This window comes from Agelaius phoeniceus, chromosome 2, assembly GCF_051311805.1.
Source record: "Agelaius phoeniceus isolate bAgePho1 chromosome 2, bAgePho1.hap1, whole genome shotgun sequence".
In the NCBI taxonomy this organism is placed as follows: Eukaryota; Metazoa; Chordata; class Aves; order Passeriformes; family Icteridae; genus Agelaius; species Agelaius phoeniceus.
In genome coordinates this window covers 15785840-15808853 of record NC_135266.1, presented here as the reverse complement: position 1 = coordinate 15808853, position 23014 = coordinate 15785840, and the positions used below count along the sequence as shown (strand labels likewise).

At 39.1% G+C, this 23014-nt stretch overlaps 1 protein-coding gene across 4 annotated transcripts in view; it reads right to left on the bottom strand.

The window, feature by feature from the left end:
• Positions 1-23014, bottom strand: part of SH3KBP1 (SH3 domain containing kinase binding protein 1) — a 211907-nt gene that overhangs the window by 164562 nt on the left and 24331 nt on the right. For 3 of the 4 annotated variants that reach the window (XM_077172590.1, XM_054628054.2, XM_077172587.1), the window contains exon 2: positions 22053-22210. In XM_077172590.1, the coding sequence (XP_077028705.1) occupies positions 22053-22210 (158 nt within the window). The remainder of the gene's footprint in view (positions 1-22052; positions 22211-23014) is intronic. The other variant, XM_077172595.1, reaches the window with a different exon arrangement.

The following is a 23014-nucleotide window of genomic DNA, read 5'->3' as shown; positions in this document are numbered from 1 at the left end:
TACTCTGACCATTTCTACAAACAGCCTCTCCAGCTGCCTTTCCATCGCTCCCCCCTAGTCTCAGGAGCTCAGGCATCAGCTACAGTGACTTTCTGAGGCACCGCAGAGGGAGGGAGAGAGGAGGATGATTCATCCGTGTCTCCAACCAGATCTCTGAAGAGGAGCTTCAGCTTGAACATAAGCAAGAGAACAGTCATTTTAAAAACAAGAAATGTTCGACTCTGACTCCTTCAGCTCTGCTTGGGAGTCAAAAAAAAGAAGTGGCAAACGAACAAAGTAACTGTCTGAGCTCCTTGAACACAGATTAAAGCAGCCACGCTGGGGGAGAAGTTGTGCCAAAATTGTTTGAGGTGTCCAAGATCCTGAAAGGGCTGTGTCTACCCAAGGAGTTAATTACACACCTTACACCTAGATTTTGGCATGGTCTCTGACACACCTGTCAAAGGAAGGTTTAGGAGTAGCTGAAGACCTGCAGATGTTTGCCACACCTGTGCAACACCAACAGTCCAAAAGAATGAAAAGGAAAAAAAGTGACTTTCCAGGTGATGTTTCTCATTTAGTAAGGGCAATTTCATAAACAGTAGAAGTAGCACAAAATCTCCAAAACTGTGCATTTCAAGATATTTTCTTCACAGCCAGTTTTAAGGAGTTTCAAAACAAGGAAAAGTAAATCCACAATACTGCACTCTAATTGCTAGTAATTTTCCACATTCTACCAAATCAGAAGGGAGAGGATACTCTAATTCATTGATCCCTTCTAATTAGTGCATTATGATCCACAGGCTTCTCCATCAGTATCTCATCTTCCTTTGTCCCAGGGAAAGAAAAATTTATGCCTGGTTTCTCAGGTGCTAAAGTTGGCACCAAAGGCATGACCTGAAACTACAGCTTCCAGTTCTAGGACAGTGCCATAGTGCACAAGCACACAAATTTTCTTTATAATTCAGTTTGAATTTTTGGGCTGGAAATGCAATCTTGTCAGAAGTCTGAGTGCCAGCAACTGCTCTCCAGGCCTGATAAAGCAGTGCCCACTGGAGAATCTGTTCCTCCAGTACCATTGGTGGCCAGACTCCTCAGAGTGCAGGTGCTGAAAAGATCCTGAGGCTCCACACAAGAAGGATCACTGGAAAGTGCTGACACAGGCTCTCAGACACAGCCCAGTGCCCAGCACCTCCCACAGTGATCAGCAACAGGACCACGAGTGAGGCTGCTAAGCCTGGGTTTGGGACAAATTCCCAGGCATCCTCTGGAGACCTGCAACACATTCAGACCCAAAAAAGTGCAAGGGTAGCTTGCTGCCATTTTGCAATGGTGATAAACTTCATAAAAACAAACATTACAAAAATTTAACAGGTTCACTGCTAAAAACAACAGAAAACCACATTCCTCCTTTGTACCCATGTTGCACTCCTGCTAATACACAGACAGGTACTTCCTCTGAAAAAAACCAACTGCCCTGGTACCTGAGAAGGATTGTGTTCAAGAAATATAATAAATCCCTAGTGTCTCTGCAAAGATTCAAAAGCCCATTTCAGAAAGTGTAAAAAGAAAAAAAAATTAAGATAATGATACACTGTTATATGTTTAAAATTCTAACAAGATTTCAGGAATTAATGAAAAAAGTTTTCCTAACACTTCCACTCATTTCTTTTAACATTGGTAAGAAAAATCCATGCAGCATAAGACAGTATAAATCCATTGAGACAAACATTCCCTGAGGTATGTACTGCATAATAGCTGTAGTGAAACCTATGCCAGTAACTAATTAAACTTATGCCTCAGGCTTTAGTGATGTCAATTCATCTATTCCAAATTTATTCTGTTTTTAAAGAGCAAGTAGATAATTTTCTCCATGAATTCTATCATTTTTTGAAAATTAAAAATTCATTATTTAAGATCTTCTAAAGTAGAAATACACCTTGGAAATGTGTTTGATATGATAAGCTATCATATTTGAATAAACATGGTAAAATGCCCTTGTGAGTCAGGTGGTCAGCTTATCCAGGAATGTGGCAACTCCTTTCTTCCTGACAAGAAATGAATGGGTACAGAAAGGAGCTTTGCTCTTGGCAAAGGTAGCTTCTAAAAACTCCTACAGAAAACCAGGTGCTCATCCAAGATGCTGATTTTCACACTATATGATGACTCTTACCTCAAGATTTACAAATTTTCATTACATTGAGGCATTTTTGGGGCTATAAAAGTCCTCAAGGTTGGGTTATTTATGACAGTAAACTACAACAATAGTTACTCTTCCGATTTCAGCACAATAAAGCTATGTAGAAATAGCTTCTGAAATAAACTTTTGCAGCCTTTAGCTCACCCTTGTTCCTTCTGTCAGCATCTTCTCATGAAAAGAGGACAGTTATGTCAGTTCTTCCTATGGTTCTTCTTACAAGGTTTGCAAGAAGGCAGCAAAATTATGACAGTACTTCTTCTTTTTAATTGCATCAGAATTCAGATTCAATGTCTTCATAGTTATTGGTAAATTCCAATTGATGCAATTCTGCTTTAAAAGGCCAGATAACTTCCATATTAAGCAGAAGTTCTAGTTCATTCTCAAGCTCCACAAAGCTAACAGAGCCCTCTGATCACACTTCTTGCATAATCATTTTAGGGACACTGGGTTCACACAAACGTGTTGTTATTTGAATCAGTCATGTATTACCGAAAAGAAAAAAAAACCCATATACCTGAAGCTCAAGTCAGGAACATATTGTCATTAGCTGACTTTGCTTTTGGCATGCTGCTCTGAAAACAAAACTACATGTTACTTCTCCTTGCATCATATCATGTTTGAATTTATGCAAACATTGTGTAAGTGGTCCAACTTCACAAAAAACGAAACTGCTGTTTGCCATCTGCATTGGTAGTGTTGTACTGCACAACATTAAGCTTTATTTAGCATTGTTTATGCTCAAAGTGTCCCCAAGCAGTATTGATGTGACTGGTTAAGTGCTGGTGTCAGAGAAGCCACCACAGCAGCCATTAAAGGGCTTACAGCAGTTCAGAGTGCATGTTCCTCCTGAAGGTTCAGCCCTATTTCACTGTGAGCAAATATTAGAGCTGTCACTAAGTTTTACAGGGAAAGGGACATAAACACACAAACAATTTTAAATAATGTGGTCGTTAATTAGATATTAACCAGGTATTCAGGAGAAAGAAAGGTTCACTCAGGTGCTCAGTTCTTGACATGCTGAGCACTTACAGCCCTAAGGCCTGAAGTTGTTATAATCAACTGCAGAACAAAGGCATGCTGAGCTGCTCTAGCAGGAATTCATCAGCATGAACAAGAACTGCCTCCTGGACATTCCAGAGGTACTGCTTGCAGGGATCCCAAACACAAGAAATCACAGCTGACTCTGATCTTTAGATGCAGCCAAGACAGATGATCTAAATATCACTTGCCACAAAGAAGAAAAGAGACTTCAGAATGACACTCAGCCTCTGCAAAGGGCTACCTTCTGCCACCTCACCTTGATACAGCAAGGCAAATCTACCTGATTCTACTTCTAAGATTTTGTCCTTAGACAATTAGAATTATTTCTTATTAATATCATTTTTAAAAGTGAGGTTTCAAGAAAGAAAAAGGCAATAAACCAGCTCCATAGGGGTGTAAGTTTAAGTGACAACATTGGTCCATGCAGTTTGCAGTTTTTTCTGCTTCTCCTTAGAGACTGTGAAAAAACTCAGAGTGTGGTTTGGAGATAGGTAAGACACACACACACATGTACAAAGTTAAATTTTAAAATATTCAAACAGTGTAAATTGAAAAATATGCAGTTTATGATTAGCAATAGGCAGTGCAATCCAAAGGGAGCCATAAATTAGACTATATGAACTTTAGATCAAATGCATGAAGGTAACACTGCAAACCACCAATAAGGAAAGATTTCATAAAACAAAGATATATAAAGTAACTGCTGATGAGTATCTGTCAAAATGAAACCCAAAACCAAAAAGAAAATAAAATAAATTGATTTTGATTACACAGTTTAGTGCAGTTTCAAAGGAGGCTATTTGGGGGGAATCAATATATAGACACCATGGCAAATTTGAAAACACCACAAGATATAAATTTATTATGAACACAGATGTCTGTCTTTGCCAGTACACACTGTCACAGGATCTTTAAATCCAGGAACTCCTCACTGCCTGTATTAAACCTTGGTAAACTCAGTTCAAATAGACTGAGGGCCCTATGGGGTGGCTCCCAAGAGCCATTGTGCTCCTCAAGCCTTCAGTTCTTAACTTCCCATGCATTCCATCGACTTTTACTTGTCCTTCATCTTTATACCAAACCTCTGTGAAACAGGTGCAGTAGGGATGGCTTACAGAGAGTGTTTATGGTCTGCAGAGAAAGCCATGGGGGCATGCTTAGTAGCAGGGTGATAACTGAGGAAGAAAATGGAAGAAAAAACACCTGAAAAATGAAAAACAAACAACCCAAAAAACCCAAACCCAAAAACCCAAAAGGAAACACAGCAGAGCTGGTATCCTGCACTTGAACATTACTCTGCATTCCCTCCAGTGCACTTTCATCTTAGTGCTGTCTGGGGTTTTTTTAACTACATTTACATTTTTCAACACACTACCCTGGGTCACAGTGCCCTATTCAAGCCTTTTAACCCCAACCCACAGCTTCACTCCCTTTCCATCACCCTTGTTAAATTCAGACCTTGTTAGCAATTCAACAGAAGTTTTTACTCTTTGCCATCCTTTTATTTCTTTATTTTTATCTGTTTTAACAGAGGTCACCAGTTTTAACTCTTCAGAACAGCAAACATACCCCAGCCATTACAATCTTCTCCCTTAACCACTCTATCATAATTTCACTGTTCCTCTATTTTCCTAAATTAAGGCTAATACCAGTTTCTCACAAGTTTGTCCTAGAGAGGCAAATATTCTATTTCTAAATATAATCTAGATAATTTCCTATCCTGGCTGGCCTCTGCCAAGTGTTACTGAACTCAGGCACAAAACTCTACTGCAAGATTTTGTGCTTTTTGTACTTCTCTCACACAGGTACAATGTGTTTAGAATATGCCTGCTGAAAATAATTTTTACTTCAAGACAGAATGGGCTGCTCAAACACCCTGTTCTGAAAACATCCTGTTCATACAAAGCTTCTGTCTTATCAGACCCCTCCATGAATGACAGAACAGGAGTGTGATTCATTTGGCAGCTAAATTATTTAAATAGTTCCACAATGGCATATAAAGCCCCATATACATCACAGCTTCTTTTCTTTTTCCACAATAATTTTTCTTTTCCTTTTCACTCAATCATTTTATCTCTGAATTATTAAATCCTTTTTTCTCCCCTTTGTAGAGTTTGGGAATTCTGTGGCTGTAAGAACTCATAAGAGAAGATTATAATTAGCAGCAAAAGAAAGGGTTGTAGGGAAAACATGGCTCTATGGAAATGTGAAATGGAGGCTATTTCAGGTAAGTGAAAAACCCAACATTCACTCCATGTATAACTTCTTCAACAAAACTCATCCCAGTCAGCATCCTTCTTTACCAGACAGCACACAGCTGGTTCTCTGGCTGACAGATAAAGTCCACAAATTAACACACACTCTTACCCACAGGCAAAGTAGTAAAAAGCCATTTTGGAGAAAAGGCCAAGCTGTATGTGTAGTAGCTAAGGAGAGAAAAGCAGCCCCGATGACATGAAAAAACTCAAACCAGTCCTTAGTGTACAGGTGAAAAAAACCCCAATCTTATCATGAGATGAGTTTCAGAGACAGTTTGAGCAATTCTGAGTAGATAGAGAAGGATATTAAAAATTTGTGTGATTTTCAAAAGACCACGCAGACTTTGCTTCTCTCAAAGTTTTGAGTCCATTTCACAAATACAGGCCCATGAATTGCTTCACAGGTTACTGAAAATGAGAGAAAAAAGTATTAAATGGACAATGGATGAGTCAAACTCAATATAGGGTGCAATACTGAAGTTTAATCTGGGTTACAATGTAACACTCCTTATCATGTCTTGTCTGTCCAGCACATGGTATAAAATAAAACACAGAGAAGTGCTGCTTGTACTCTCAGGAGAAGGAAAACCTACCCTACCACACTTTCTCAAGCAAAGAAAAGACCTTACAAGGACAAAGAGCAAACAGGATTGATGAAATTCCATGGGGGGGAAAAACCCAAAAAGCCACCTTAACTCACATGATGAGGAGAAAGTGTAAAGGAACATTTCTAACCACAAGAGCAAAGAGATTCTCGAGCAGCATTTGCTGGGCACAGCAACAACCCAATGAATCTTCATAATTGTGAAACATGGAGCCTACAAGAGCAAGGGGAGACCTAAGGGATGTTTTCCAAACTCCTCCCATGCCCTTGCTCTCTCATTCCTACACCAACCCATACACAGACACTGACACACACACTTTAAGCAGTTACCTCACCCCTCCCCTCTCTGAGTAATGTGAATAATGTAACCTGATACTCAGGTACATCTTCAATGAAGACCCATATTCATTAATATTCTGATATTTTTATTCCTTTGTTTGCAAGTTTTCTCAGCAGTTACCTTTAACCACTCTTCTCCCCCCAGACAATTTTACATCAGGCAAGTCCTGAATTTGTATTGCTGCCTTTCACAGAATATGGATGCTCTCTGTAGATGCCTACTTTCACAAAGAGTTACTTATGACTTATAAATTAAGAACTTATCTCTTCACAGTTAAAGGTCACTTCAGAAATTGTGACATATGGGAGAAATAATGAGGGACGAAAAGGGACGCACATAAAAGTATAGCCTGAAGAAAGCTAGGTATTGTTTAAAAAAAAATCAACTAGAGGCACAGTTCACTCAGCCCATTCAAATGCTTTAAGAATCATAATTTCATAATGTTACTAAAACCTCCTTCTTCATTCTTGGCATAAGTGCATGTGTGTGCGTAGGCATATTTTTAATTGCAGTGTGAAAAATGTTGCTCATTGAAATAAAAAGCATGTAGTTATAATTAGAAGTGGAAACTATAACCAACACTTAACTTGATTATACAGAAAAGGCATTGCTTACTCTCAAGATAGAGTCTCTAGGTGTCCTGTACTTCTACTAACTCTCCTGTTTACTACTCCATAGCTGAGTGATCCCTGTTGAGCCAAAGTCCTGTGATCCAACTGATTGCTTTTACAGGCTGACAGAATGGCCAAGGCAGGAAGGCAGCTCTGCAGATGGCTTGGTCCAACGCACTGGCTTAGAGCAGGGTCAGTGAGAGCAGGATACCCAAGGCTGTGTTCAGCTGGCTGTTAATTCCAGTGGCTGGCCAAGCTCAAACATTTTCTCTTATGTTTAAAAGATTTTCCTGTATTTCAATTCATACCCACTGTCTCTCCTCCTTCTACTGTCTACTGCCAGGAGGAATCTGGCTCCACTTTCTGTACTCCAACACATCACGTACTCAGACACTTAAAAACATCAGCCTGAGCCTTCTCCAGACTGAACAGTCCCATCTCTTTTAGACCTTCCCCACATGTCACAGGCTCCAATCCCTCAACCACCTTCACGGCCCTGCACAGGACTCACTCTGCTCTCTCCATCTCTCCCTTGGACCTGAGAGCCCAGACCTGGACACACAACTCCAAAGGTGCCTCACCAGGAAGGAGAAGGGCAGAAGGATCCTCCTGCTCCCAGCACTCTGCCTAAAGCAGCCCAGGCAGCCAGCAGCTGCCCCTGCACAAGCACACGCTGCTGCCTCCTGCTCTGCTTCACATCCACCAGCATCCCTGGGCCCTTCTCCACAAAGCTGCTCCCCAGACCCCCAGGCACAGCCTGTACTTTTGCCTGGGCTTATTCCTCTCCAGCTGCAGCACTTGGCATTTCCCTCTGCTCATGAGCATCCTCTCAGCCCCTTTCTCCAGCCTCTTGGAGCCTCTACACATGGCAGCACCACCCTCTGGGGAGTCAAACACTTGCTGCTTTTGCAGCACCTGCAGCTTGCTCAGACTCCTCTCTGCTCCTCTCTGGCCTCCTGCTCATCACTGCACACACTGAGCAGCAGCAGCCCCATCTCCCACCCCTGAGGCACCACTGCCAGGGACCAGCCTGCAGCTGGAGCTCCTGCTGCCCTTTGCCTCTGGCATTTCAGACACTTCTTCCCACTCACCTGTACTGCACCTCCTCAGTTGGTCAACTTATGGGAGACAGTGACAAAAGCTTTGCTGAAGTCAACATAAACAACGTTCACTCCACCAAGTCAGTCATCTCATGGTAGAAGACTTAACAGATTGCTCAGACATGACTTCCCTTTCATAAATCAACACTGACTACTCCCAACTTCTTGTCTTTCATGTGTTTGGAAATGGCCTCTAGGAAGTAAAGATGAAGCCTGAGTTCCCCAAATTCTTCTTCTTTTCCTTCTTTTCCTCCTTGCTTTCTGCTATTCCCCAGGAGCCTTGCCCAAGGTTCTTTGTGAGAAAATCAATTTTCTGTCTCAATTTAGTCTCCTCTGAGATTTTCTTCTGGATGAGGCATTATAGCAGATCTGTCTACACTCTCTTTATGATGTATGAATGAAAAGAACACTTGTTTTTCAGGTATCAGGCTGGGTTGCAGGATGATAGAGAATGCTTTACAATGCTTTATACTGTGGAAGCAGATATGACCTAGAGTTACTGAATGACATTTCAGACAATAAAATAGGTTTCCCAAACCCAAAATACTGCAAATAAAGCTATCTGTACTTTTGAAGTCAATCATAAAGCAGACCAAGCATTCATCTAAGCTCAAGGATAAGCAATGAAGCCATGTAAGACATAACTATTCAAGCAATTCTAACACTTGTTGTTACACAGCCATGATTAACTGGAACACAACCTTTGAGACTAAAATGTAATTTTTAGAACATATATACAACCTGGCAACTACAATTTTAAAAAATTACCCTATATTTTATAAATAAAGCATCCAACTTTCCTGTGGGGAGCTATTAGACCACTGCTTTTTTTGAGATGCCTGAATTTACATGGTTTGTCCTGTGCCCATTTTTCAATGGTTTTTCCTATTTATTCTTGATCAAACTTGTGCTTCTTCAAGCTTTGGTTAGTCACACCATCGTTACCACTTGCATGGAAGCAATCTAACACAGTACAAGCTGTACAGCTTTTCTCTCTGCACACAAGGTTTTGAGCACCCAGCAGAGAGGAGTTTGCAAAGCAACAACCACCGAAAACAACTTTGGTTTTGTGCTAGCATAGCTATGGTTTCTGCAGTGCACAAAAATGCTTCATTAACATTTCAAACAATGTAATTTGGTGCCTTAGCTGTATTTCCTGTAATGATCTGTACAGTGAAGTTAGCTTACTATGTGTTCATCTTAAAGAAGCTTTTCCTGATACCCTGTAGGTATCCTTTTCACTTTAAAAAATGCTAGAGAAACTGTTCAATCACTCCTTTCCAGTTGTCTCATCTGCTAACAGTTGAACACAAAACCAGAAGTTAATGGTTTTATGAAAAAGCAGCATTTATTTGGATATTAAATGCTGTCCAAGTACCTTGCACAGCTTCCATGACTTCATTCTAACCTTTTCACATGAGAATAAAATCTGAATATTAACTACTCTCTTCCAGTCACAGAATTCAAACCTTAAACTTCTTTCTTCCAAGAGAGGCAGGTGGTAATGACTGTATCCAAGAGCAGGTACATATAACTAAGGCATAGTTGAAAATTCCTTAGAGAGGAGGACAAAGATACAAAAGAAGGGAAAAAAAAAAAAAGGAAAACACTACAGTGCAACAATGTGCTATATGTGTTAAACAACCAAAGTGGAATTTCCTAAAATGGTACCTATTTGCAAACTTCTGCAGCATAGCTGAAGCAGGAAGACTAGGGGGTGATTAGCAATTGAACCAGCAGAAGCCCCTGCCACTGACTGCACTGGTTTAGCTGATTGAGCTCTCACTGGTACAGCCTGTTTGCTTGCTGTGCAGGGTTTGACTAGATGGCCCTGGAGCAGCAACTCTTGGCTGTAGAGATGCTGCATGGCAGGAGCTCCCTGGCAATACTTCACACTAACACCCTTATAACCAGGAAAGAGCACCAGAGCAGGAGGTGCAAGTTCCTATCACAAGTGAGGTTGTTCATCCATAACGTTCACAAAGAACAATTTGGTTTTTGTATTATCTCATGCTTTTTGCTCCTCATTGAAAGGCACTCCCATTCAGAAAAAAAGCAAAAATAATATTTCAAGTGGCCACTGTTAACACCAAAAAAATCAAGGCCTCTGTTAGTGCTACCAAAGGATCCTTGCCAGACAATTATGTTGGTGTATTTTTTTGCACACTTATAAAAGCACTTGTAGTTAATCACTCTGTATTGTCACTGAATCATTACATGTGACATCTTTTCACAAGTCCTGCTTACATGCTGACAGCAGCAGGAATGCAAAATCTTACTACTCAGAGATGAAGTTCAATAAAATGATAGTGTCACTATAATGGCAACACAGTACCAAAAATGCCATTTCAAGTTTACCTCTCCCCCTGCTACTCAGCATCATGCTCCAGGGATGCAAACTTCCCTTTTCTCTCAAGCAGTCTAACCAGCTAATATTAATTGGCTTTAACTAAAAACAATTGCCTGTAGCCAGTATTTATCTTTCATTTCATTGCTTGTTGCCAGATCTGATGAGGGGAGCCAAGTAAATTTTTCCAACAACGCAATCTAGTAAGAGATAGTAATTTAGCCTCTCCCTGTAAATCCTGTTTTCACTTTATGAATGTCTGAAAGCATCAGTAGAAAACAAACACATCTATTTGCACTCATTAGCAAATGCTGGTGCTGCTGGTTGTCAAAACTCAAATCCCATCTCCCTGTCTGTCCTTCCAGATACATTCTTCAATGGTAGGACTCGAGAATCTCATTTCAGTACAGACAGGCTCAAAAGCATGACCAAGAAAGCCTCCACTAATCCAACAGTCTTCAAAGAAATACTTCTCTAACACAGCTGTAATTAATATTTTCTCTCATTATTTACAGTGCTCAGTGTCATGGAGCTGCAATTTGACAGCAGAAGGGCACAGTACAGAGATTGGAGAGGCAGGTTACCAACACATTACAAATAACTCCAGGCATGAGCAAGGAAGCCCTGGAGGAGTTCTTCAGCCCTGGAACTTGTATGCCCAGTTTCAGCTTCATGAGAAAATGAAACCCACACAGAAGCTGTGTGGTGGGAAAGTGGGAAGAGAAGCACAGCTTCTAATGGAAACACGTGAGCCTGAAAGAAAACGTACTGGGAGTACAGTATACTCACCTTAAAGAGACCAAACAAAAACTACCCTTTTCTAAATATCTGAATGTTCACTAAGGAAACAATGCAATGGTAAAAATCCCAGTAAAAAGAAATGGGATGAATATTGCAGTGTCACTGCAAGCATCACCGGGGTTCAGAAGGGCAAGCAACACATGGTATTTCCTTGTGCAAACTCTCATATAGAAAAAAACCCCATATAGAAAAAAACCCATCCTTATACAATTGCTTAGTGGAGTAAAAAAGGTTGAATTCATGAATACCAGAGAATAAATTTTTCTTTCTTTATTTTGTATAATAAAACTCTCTTGAAAAAAAAAATTCCTATGCTTTAACTTGTATGTTGTGGTTTTAGACCCAGTGTTTATTTCTGCATACAACACACATACATCATGCATGCCTACTGAATGGACATATATCTATCTATCTATCTATCTAGATAGATAGATAGATAGATATAGGGACTTCTGAAAACACCTGGAAAGGGATTACAGATTGAGAAAGAGCTTTCATTTTACAGTTTAACGAGTCATTCTTCTCCTTCCTCTTACTCAACATTTTCCTCTGGCATCCACCAGTTTGACTAGCCTCTAAAAAATTTTCACATTGACAGGCTGCAGAAGTTCAAACAGCCTAGTAAAAACATGTGGGCTAACAATACAGAAATTAGAAAGTTTTCTGTGCAGAATCACAGAGCAATTAGGAATCATGAAATGCAGTGCTCAGTTCCACAAGCACTGTTGTGTCCTCGTCATTCTATCAACTTCAGTGAACCACTGAAATGTTTCAAAGTACATATTTTTTTCTTCTGCAGGGAAAAATCCAGTTTTATCTGACAGTGCAATAATTCAAATCCTAATTCCTTCCAGGATTTTACTTTAACTTCAGCATTCTGTACTTTTACAAAACATCGGCAATAAACCAGTTTTTCTTTTGAATTGACTATTACTAGTTGTGACAATCTGTTTGTGAGAGCTAATAATGCCAAGGTTGTGGGTTCAATCCCCATATGGGCCATTCACTTGGAAGTTGGACTTCATGATCCTTGTGGGTCCCTTCCAACTTGGAATATTCTGTGTTCTCTAACCTGTCAACTCAAGTTCACAACTGCAGGTCTTCATGTTCTCTCAATGTGAAAGAACAGAGTCAGAGAAAGGTAAATACAGCAAGAACACCACATAGCACTACAAATCAACTGAAGGTCGCAAAATTCACAGGTTGTGTGGGACCAAAAGTAAATTCCTGAGCATATGGCCTTCTATACCTGCACATCACTACATTTCAGGTAGTTCTACTTATAAGTGGTTTATTTCATGACATAAATTATATAGCAACTATTCAATTAATTTTTAGAATTAGACTCATCTAAAACAAAACAGGAGAATTTAAAAATTTGTTGAAAGATACAGTGAGACATGCATGTAGATTTTTGGTGGGTGAATTTCAGCTAATTTTTATTCAAGATAGATAATGTGGTAGCTCTGAATTACAAGCATTTTCCATTCATATTTCTCTAATTCAATTCTGGAAGGAGAATAACTCAGGTCAACTTAGAGGAACTTTTAAAGGAGGAACAGATTACATTTTGATAGCACAATAAAATTGAGCCATGGGACATTGAGGAAGCATAAAGGAAACATGAAGATTTGCATTTTACTTTCTTCTACTTCTAATTATTAGGCATTCATTGGGCCAGTGATTTGGCAATGGATGTTGACAGTGTAAGAGCCATGTCTCTGTAGTGCCATGCAGACAATATGACAGCACCATGAACTAGGACAGGCAGTCTGCTCACCTGCTGGCAGGGTCCTGGGGCACCATGGTTGGGAAACTTGGGGTGAGGGAACAAAAATGAAAAGATCCTTCAAGCTACCAAAAAGCTGATAAACAAGTTGGCAAAAGCAAAGCTGAATGATGTAATGCTCTTGGCTCCAAGTAGGAAGAGAATAATTTTCAGCCAAAAGTATTAAAAGATATTTTCATTTGGTTTGTGTTATCGATTAATAGGTGAATACTGACAGATAAATCAGGCAGCCTAAACACACCAAAGCATGTTTAAAATGGAAACCAAGGCTTAGCTAAGCTGGCTGTAAGGAATCAGCCAAAATAATGGCAGTAGCTTGTATCCTGAAGCAGTCATGAAAACTATGAAAGAAGTTTCTGCTTTAGAGACAGTATCTTTTGGAAGGGTGTTTTTAATCAGGGCTTTAGCTAATACTGGCCTATTGCTTCTGGGAAGGCAAATGCAGGCTCTCTGGAAGACCAAGTACTGACTCAATCTTTCAAAAGGTGCAGTGAGTCCTCACCAAGTGGGAAATGGATGAATTAAGGTTTTATGAAGCACCAGATACATAAACTCAGCACCTTGCACCTTCTTGAATGGCTTGGGATGCATTTTTTTCTCTCGATATTCCCATTTAAAAAAAAATTCAATAAAAGCAAAAGTCATTACCACTTTCTGTAAAAATGAAAGGTTTGCCTTGTTCCTTCTCCCTGGGTGGGAAGTAGCAATGTTATTTTTTAAAATGTATGCTCTACTTGTTTTCCTTCCATCCCTCACCACCTCCCTTCACAACCACTGGCACTAAGTATCCATCACTGAAGTCTGAAGTCAGAGTAAATAACCCTATTAAATAACCATCCTATTTCATGATGGTCGTTTACCTGCACCTTTGACTTTTTCCATGGTAACTGAATAACTAGAGTGCCTATATATAAACAATGATATATTTTATTTGGCTGTAACAAAGCCAAAAAATCAGGATTAAGAGGCTCATACACACTCGGCTCTTTCCAACTCTGAAGAGAACAACACGTTCTGCTCATAAACCTAAACTAATATACTGTGTCATATCATAATTTTACTTTTCATTAACAGTGCCAGTGAAATTCTAGTAGAGTACATAATTAGGTGGCAGCAGGAAATGGCAGACCCTTTAAGGACTGTCTTCACCATCAGCTTCCCAAACAGTTCCCAAAAGATTCTAGGAGGAAATTGCAGCACTTACAGGAACAGAATACAGATACCTAATTAGTCAAATACTACTTCCAATAGCAAACAGTGCAAGTAGTTTGTCATTCCAGTTAATATTCACTTTACAAAAACATGAAAACTGTTACATGGTCTACACATGATACTTCAGAAAAAAACAGCAATTCCATACATAAAAGTAAAACCTAAATACAACAATGAAAATCCAAATAAATTAAAAATCAACACCACTAAACAAATCCCACATACACACACATATTTACTGTTAATAAATAACAGTGTAGAGTTAGTACTGTTAATAAATAACAGAACTAGAGTATCACTAAGTCATGGCAGCAGTAGTTATAGCAGCAAGCTATCTCTGATAGCTTTCTTCTTTTTCCCCACATGTCCCTGTTGCTCTCATCTTCATTCTTTCTTACTGTTACTGTTAATTCTTAAGTAATATAAACTAAAAGACAATCAGTGGATGAAGTCTGGATACAGGCTGTATTGTTCTATGTAAATGCACTATTTGGCAGACTAAGGCTGAAGCACAACCTTTCATCATTATGACTATTAAATGCTGTAGATACTCCACAGGCTTTCAGAATACTCATTTAAACTTCATGAAAGTTTCTTTTCTAAACTTGAAGGAATCCATCTGAGTGCTCTTGTAATTAAACTGCAAAGAATGTAGAAGTATTGACAAGTATTCTCACATTAGCTCCAAACAGCAGTGAGAGTGAGCTGCAATTCAATTTCTAGGAGCTTGTGTTTTAAGAATTTTAATGAGGTTTTTGGTCCTGTCAGGAAAAATCAGATACACAGCTGTACTACCTTCAAATCCATAACTGTAGAAGTATGCTTTGCAAGACATTTGTATGCAAATGCTGCTAAGGGCCTCTACAGATTCTAGCTACAGAGAAGAGTTTCTCACAGCAGCCTCCTCCAACAGAAAAACAATTGCCAGGCCAAGCGTGAAAATGAATCAGACCAAAATACATGGATTACTAACATATCCACCCACACACAATCTACAGAGAAAATAAAAACATCCGGAGCTTGTAAGGTTGCCAGAGGGGGGGGAAAAGAAAAGAAAACTGATTTCAGGGAAGACACAATATAAATTTATACTTTTTTTTGTACCTTCTCTTTGCCTCACAAGCTTTTAGGACTAGGTTGGAGAAATGCTGAGAACCATCTAATCCTGCCAATTCTATAATTCCTTATGACTACTTTAAGAGGCTATTGCCAAAACCACATTGAATTCTCTGTATAACACACATTTCAAATAATAATATATAACTAAGTTCTGAATAAATTGAAGCTACCTTAAAGAATTATTATGTTATAGCTCCAAAGAAATTATATATTTGAAAAGATGACTTCTAGATGACATGTTGGGCTCTTGTTTCAATCTCTGATCAGATTCTCCTCATGGCTTGGAGTTTCAGGAAGGAAAGAAAGAAAAAATAGTATTTGCTTCCCAAATTAGAGTCTTTGTGATTTACAAGTTAAACAACAGCATTTTTTAAACTGAAATGCTGTACTGACGTTTTCTTAAGACTATGAAAAACAATCTGAGCAAGAAAGGAAACAATTGAGTCTCCTTTGTATATTAATTGATAATACCTACATTAACTCCATTAGTAAAGCAGTAAAATGTGTATTTAAATAAGAATGGTTTTAGACCTCGGCATTTACATTGCATAAAAAATGAAAACCAATAAATTTTGTTTTCAAATTCAGGGATCTCATAAAATCACAGAATGGTTAGAGGATGGAAGGGACCGCAAAGATCATTTAGCTCAACTCCCCCTGCCACTGGAGGAGCTGAATCCATGGCAGAATTTCTATCAGTCCTATCAGTATATAATTACAAGTAAGCCACTTTCTTTTCAGAAGGTTACTTTTTGCAATATAATGTACTAGTCACTGAGTAAACATCTCAACACTGAAGCTTCCCATTACTGTGCGTCACTACACGACTGCTGCACGTACTCGTACTTTCACATACTTCACTAAATTCCCACACAACACCCAGACAGACCCAAACCACCACCATCTTTCCTCTTTTCCACACCCCCACACTCCCCTGAGTAACCCCTCCCTTCTAAGCCTGCCATCCAACCACATCCAACAGAGTGGTCACCACAGGCCAGCCAAACGCTCACTTGCTCCCCTGGTAAACGTACGGGCTCCATGGTGCTGCCTGCCCTGAGCACGCGTCCATCCGGCTGGGAACAGCACCAGCTCCAGACACGGGCAAGGGACAGAGCCTCCCTCCCTCACTGCCAGGGAGCTGCAGTTCACTTCCAGGCCAAGCACCCAGGGCTGCTGCCTCCCTGGAGCTCCCTCACCTCCTCTGAATGCAGATGAACAGGTTGAGGTGTGACATCGTTTGTCACCACACCTTGGGCAGCCAGGACAGCCCCGAGTGCTGCCATTGCTCTGGGCTCAGTTCCCTCAGAGCAGGGAACACAGCCAAGTCACAGGTTATTGACTGGCACAAGACAATCTTGGTCAATCTGTGTCTTTGTGAAGAGATGGGCTGGAAAAGGGGGAAACACTTTGTTTTACTAGTTTTGCTTTCACCATTGTAAGAGTAATAACAGCAGCAATAATAAATAATTACGGTCTATGATGTTACTTTTCTTCTCATAAAATCTTGATTGCTGTTGACAGGAACAAAACCTCAGAGACAACATTTGCACCTGATTATATTTCCTTGCATTTCATCATAAGTATAGCAAGTTTAATGGCCATACCCAAAACTTGGAATTAGGAGTTAGTTAGTACTCCAGACTCTCATTCAGTTAGGATCCCACAATCTAAAACAATTCCTGAAAACGAATATGTAGACAGTATTCTAGTAAGATTTCCAAAAACAACAAAAGAAAAAGCAAATTGAGCAAATTCCTGCCAAGTGTGTAAAAAGAAGAAACAAAAAAGAACACCAAAAAACCAAATCAAAAGAATCAAAAGTACCCCAGCATAACAATTCACTGACCCATAAAGCAAGTTATCTTTTTAGGTACTGACAGAAATAATTTCCCCAGTCTGCATATAACCTCAGTGCCTCTGCTAATGCCACCACTCCCCCAGAATCATGGAATATTCTGAGTTGGAAGGGACCCATAGGGATCAAGTCCAACTCTTAAGTGTGTGGCCTGTATGGGGACTAAGCTCATGACAAGTGGCTTTGACTGAGGCAAAGCTGACCCAGACATCACTTAAGTGACAGTACTCAGGCTGCTGAGGAGGGCAGTGGTGGCCCTAAGAACCTACAAACCCCAGAGCAAGGGCAGGAGGTTCCAGAGTGCCAGAGATTGCAAAGGGCTGAGGAAAGCAGCAGGGAAGGACAGCAGGAGTTGGCAGCTCTCTGCCCTGGCAGGTACCAAGCAGAACCAAAGTGTTCTCAGACATGGGAAATATTCTCTTTTCCTGCCCAGGAGCAAAAATTCAGCTGCAAAGGGCCCCTGCATGTGCACATTACCTCTTTATGCTTTATGAAAAGTTTTATGAAAGCATGAACAGAGATAGGTAGGGATGTGTAACAAGCACAAGGGTCTCATCAAGAAATCACTCACAATCCCTCCACAACCTCTGGCTGGTTGTGATAAAAACAAACAAATACAAAGAAGAAAATTAAATAACAAGCAACAGATAAGGATCTGTACCATGATTCAGCATGAACATCTTTGACATCCTACAACTAATGTGCACTATTTAAAGATTGTATTCTGCTTACATAACAAGAAATCCAGATTGCTTTTCTGACCCGAGGCAGCACTACAGTTACACAAATCCCTGCCCTGTTTCACTGATTCTAAAACACAATATACACCAGAATTCCAAAAACAACTACACTACACTTCCTGCTTGAGATAAATTTACCTCTCCAACTCTGCTAGTAATATTGGCAAGTCCTCTGGAGTACAGAGAAGCTTTCAGGTTGCTACATGCAGCAGATTCAGTTTACCAGTGTAACGCTATTCAATCCCACACAGAATTGACTTTGAAAATTCAAGCCAGCAAGAATGGCTCTGCACCAGTTTCCTGCTTTCTACATCTCCACCCGCCATCAGCAAAGTCTGTCTCAGACGCCGCCACACTTACAAACAGTTTACACTGCAGAGCATCCATCTCAAATTGAAGTTTTCAAGCTAGAAAGACATCGAAAACCAACTTTATATCATATAAATGAACAATACTGCAATCACACCTGATACCTCCTCTTTGTCAGCTGCATAACTGAGAATTAAAACAGACACCAGGAACAATACATAATTCTCCATTCCTACTTCTATTTCTCTGCCTGAAAAACTGAAAGAAAACAGAAGACAACAACCAGATACAATTTCATACATTTCTTATGATACATTCGGCACCATTATCTCTAGCAAAAGTAGGCATCTTCCAAGTGTTGAAGAGCTAAGTTAGATCTTGAAGAGAGACCAAAGATTTTTCTCATATTTAAACAAACTTTTTCCTCAAAATCTTTCGAGTGGCCGTAGCCGCAGACTACTAGGCAATGAAAAAAGAAACAGAAAACAAATTTCAAATACCTTTTCTGTTACGCTTTGCATATTGAATTTCAGAGCCTAAGAAGGGTATGAATCCGTCTTTTTCGTCGTTATATTTATAAATACACAAAAAATTCAAAGCAGTTGTTTTGTAGATTCAAGAACAGGAAGCACCTCTGCTACAACTTCGTAGAGAAAGTCCCTTGAAAAAAAATAACTGCGTATGTACTTCACGTATATCATTGCTACCTCCCCTTTCCTCTTTCTGTCTCACATCTGTCTTCAGACAACTCCTCTTCAATGGTCTCATAATTTGCATCTATTCCAAGAAATTTAAAAACGCTTTTACTATAGGCAACTCCAAGAGTCTTTTGCATATTCACAATTTATTTCACATTCCCTTGAAAAATACGGGGGATTTATTTCTTAAGTAACACTTGAAATAAACGTCTTTTCATAAACATTCCAATATATTGCATTTCTCTAATTTTTTCATTTCTGATTTCTACTTCTTTTCTTCCAAACTTGACTTCCAGAATCTGTGCAGAAATGTTGGCAGAAACCATTCAGTACTCTTTACAGTGTTAATTCCATTATTTCGTTTCAGCCCAAACATTCAATTTTTGCAAACCCCAACAGTTTATTTGGAACGTCATCATGAATTTATTCAAAAGAAAATAAAATCACAGGGAGAAAAAGCTCTTGTCCATAAGAAATTAATCCTACCTCTTGAAGGTGGAATGCAAAGTACTTCAAGAATTTAATTTGTAGGTTTTAACCTTTGAATAACTGTCTCAACTACTCTTAGAACCAATTTTGATAAGAAATAGGAATTTGGAGTAGCATTCAAGTCCATTACTTGTCTGTAGCATCCCTTTTTGCCAGCTTCTCTGTTACTTTGTTGACACACACTTTGCCAATGGGGCACGAACTGACTGCATTCAGTTGTTAAAAAATTTTCCATCATCAAGAGAAATTCACAGTTACTTATAATCTTACCGGGCAGAGTGATTATGCGCAACAAGTTTTCTAATAGGACTGCTGTTTTGACTATATTTCTCCATCTAGGAGATTTACACAAGGAAAACAAGAAAAATGAAAGTTTTCACTCAAGAGATTCATAAACTAACTCTACTTTAAGTGTGCATCTTCTACTCCATCTTGCCTAGTTTAGAGAGAAAATGCTTGGCTATGAAAAACAGCTTTGATTTTAAATTCTTCCTCATCCTCAGCTTGAACACAATGTGGTTTTTACTTGTTTAGAAAACAGCCCTGGATGTTGATAAAAAAAAAAAAAGGCAGGAAGGAAAGAGCAGGGAGTGGTATTTCATGAGAAGAAAAAAACCTAAACCATTTACTGTTGTTTTAGAACTTTCTATTAAGAAAAAGCTATTTATATTTCAATTATGTGACAGGATGCCACAGCTTGAAATAATTTTGGAAAAAAGAGGCCTTAAAATTAGGTATTAATGGTATCGACTTACAAATCTTTTGATTATTATATTCCCATAGCAGACATTCATAGGCTGCATTTGTTTAGAACACTAAATCCAACACCTCCTAAAATCAGCAGCAAATTTAAAATATCAACCAGGAAAAAGCGTAGAGGAAGTCTGCATTTGTCCCACAGTTCACCAGAGTTTAATCAGAAAAATATTACCAATACACAATGAATCCCAAAACAGTTTCTTCCCCCTAGCTCAAAATGTGTATTTTCAGAGATAAGCAAAACCCAGATTATTCATTGTCCTCAACCATGCCCTTTCATCTCATTGAGACCCAGTCTTGCTCCTGTGTGACTGTGGTCACAAGGGTTTTCAGGATGAAGAAGAGACGAGAATGTTGACTCCATGATCAGAAGGCTTGATTTATTATTTTATGATATATGTTACATTAGACTATACTAAAAAGCAATAGAAAGGAAAAGGTTTCTTGAGAAGCTAGTTAAGCTAAGAATAGAAAAGGAATGAATAACAAAGATCTGTGTCTCAGACAGAGCAAGAGCCAGCTCTGCCATGAGTGGTCAAGAAATCTAAACACCTACAGGAGACCAATCATGGGTCTACCTGTTGCATTCCACAGCAGCAGATAACCATTGTTTACTTTAGTTCTTGAAACTGCAGCTTCTCACAAGGAAAAATCCTAAGAAAGGATTTTTCATGAAAGATGTCTGCGACACTCCTGGTTTTTGCCGCCTGACACACACAGAGCTGCTCCTTCTTTCCAAGGACAGGAGCAAGGATCAGGGTGTGTGCTGACCCCTCCAGAAACCCCTGAGGCTCCCTGTCCACCCCCACACCCCCTGCTATGGGCTGGCTGAACTCACAGCCAGCCACTTCCCCCAGCTACCTGGACATATGCAGCACTATGGAAGCAAAATGGAATTACTTCATTGTGTCCATATGCCTAAACACACAACAGGCTTACACAGTTAGAAGAACTTTTAAAAAAAAAAAAAAAAAAGGACACTTATACCCTTAGAAAAGCGAAAGTACCAAGGATCCTCAGGAGCTGTACTAAAAGAGTAACATAAAATGTATGTAAATTATTGTAGTTCTTGGTCTCTTTTCCATAGTGGAGAGCCAGGTTTATGGAGACTTATGGAAATTAACAGCCTAGGTCGGCAATGACAAATCAAGGAGGCCCAGAGGTACTAATAGCTGGCTTCACATGTGCAGACATATGTGTGCAAACACAGATGCCCAGTAAAAATTATGATTTCTTTCCAAACCTATGAATGGTTGTCCTAAAACAAGGATTACTGCAAGTTATTTGATATATTAAGTGAATACAAATTAATGTTTTTTAAAAAGGTTTTTATAGGGAACTGTATGGAGAAATCTAGTAATTCTCAACTAGTTTAGCCAGGAATAAATATTCACCAAAATAACTTCTATAAAACCTAAGAAAACACTCAGGAAAAGCAGAATCTGTTACAGAGAAAACAAAATATTTAAAATACAATGGCCTATAAGCTCTAGAATAACCAGTTTGTACTCAGACCACAAAGTCAAGTATTTTTACTGAACACCAGAGAAATGTAGGTGTAGCTTCTTTTATTTTCAGTCTTTGCAAAGCAAGTAATCTTTTCTTTGCAACATTGTCTCAATAGAACATTGCATTATAAATATGCAATATATGGGTATACACAATACATGTGTATATGCAATATATTATGGTTTTGGATATAAGAGATATAATGACATAAAGGCTGATATTTAGCCTGAACAGCACAGTACATTTAACTTATACACACAACACAAGAACAGTTCCACTTTGTACTCACTCTTACAAAGTTGTCAGGGAACAAACCTCTTCTGCCTTTGAGCTGTCCTTCCCACCAGCCTCCATCATCTTTCTTGATATTGGTGATTATGTCACCTACAGTGATTGTCAGCTCATCATCGTGTTGAGCTTTGTAGTCAAACTCCACTATCGCCTCCACTAAAAAAGAAGCACACATATGCACAATTATTGACTACATTTAAGCTTTCCTGGCTTTCAAAGGCATTAGAAAACACCAATGCAATCATATATTCTCAGTGAAAGTAATATATTCAGCTTAACTAAGAGAGTACATCAAAGAGGCAACATGCAATGGTAATGTTCTGTGGGTGCCTGCTACAAGAGAGGCCAAAGTGAAAAAACACACAAGAAACCCATCATGGTTAAGGCAACATGCTTTTTCTTTATTTTTTAAAGGAAATCAATTTGTTATGCTTCAGCAATATTAATTCTGGCAGCATTACGAAGTTTATTTTTGTTTCTTGGACAAAGTTTTACCTTTTGTTCACAGGGCTTTCAAAGCATTTTATTTTATGTGGAAATAAATATGTAAAGGTTCTCAAATTCATAAGCATCCCAACCACTGCCACTACCTTGCTAAATACATCATTATCAATCTAAAATGTATTTAACAAGAATTTTTTTCATCATGATGATTTTGACTGCTGTTTATATAGAAATGCAAAGCTTTGCTGCATGAACATGCCCTCACAGGGTTTCATCAAAGACAGAATATTTACTTTCACTTGTGATTATGCATCAAAGAATTAAGATTAAATACTTCTACTGCTCTGAATGTCTCTTATCAGAGTTATAAGCATTATAAGCTTGCTACCATTACATGGCATGTCTGTCTTTTCCCAAGAAGTCACCCCATCTTTTGAAACCATACACACAAGCAAGTCTCTTTAGAGAATTAAGGAAGTCATAACGACAGAAAAATTCCTTCAGAAAATCAAAAAT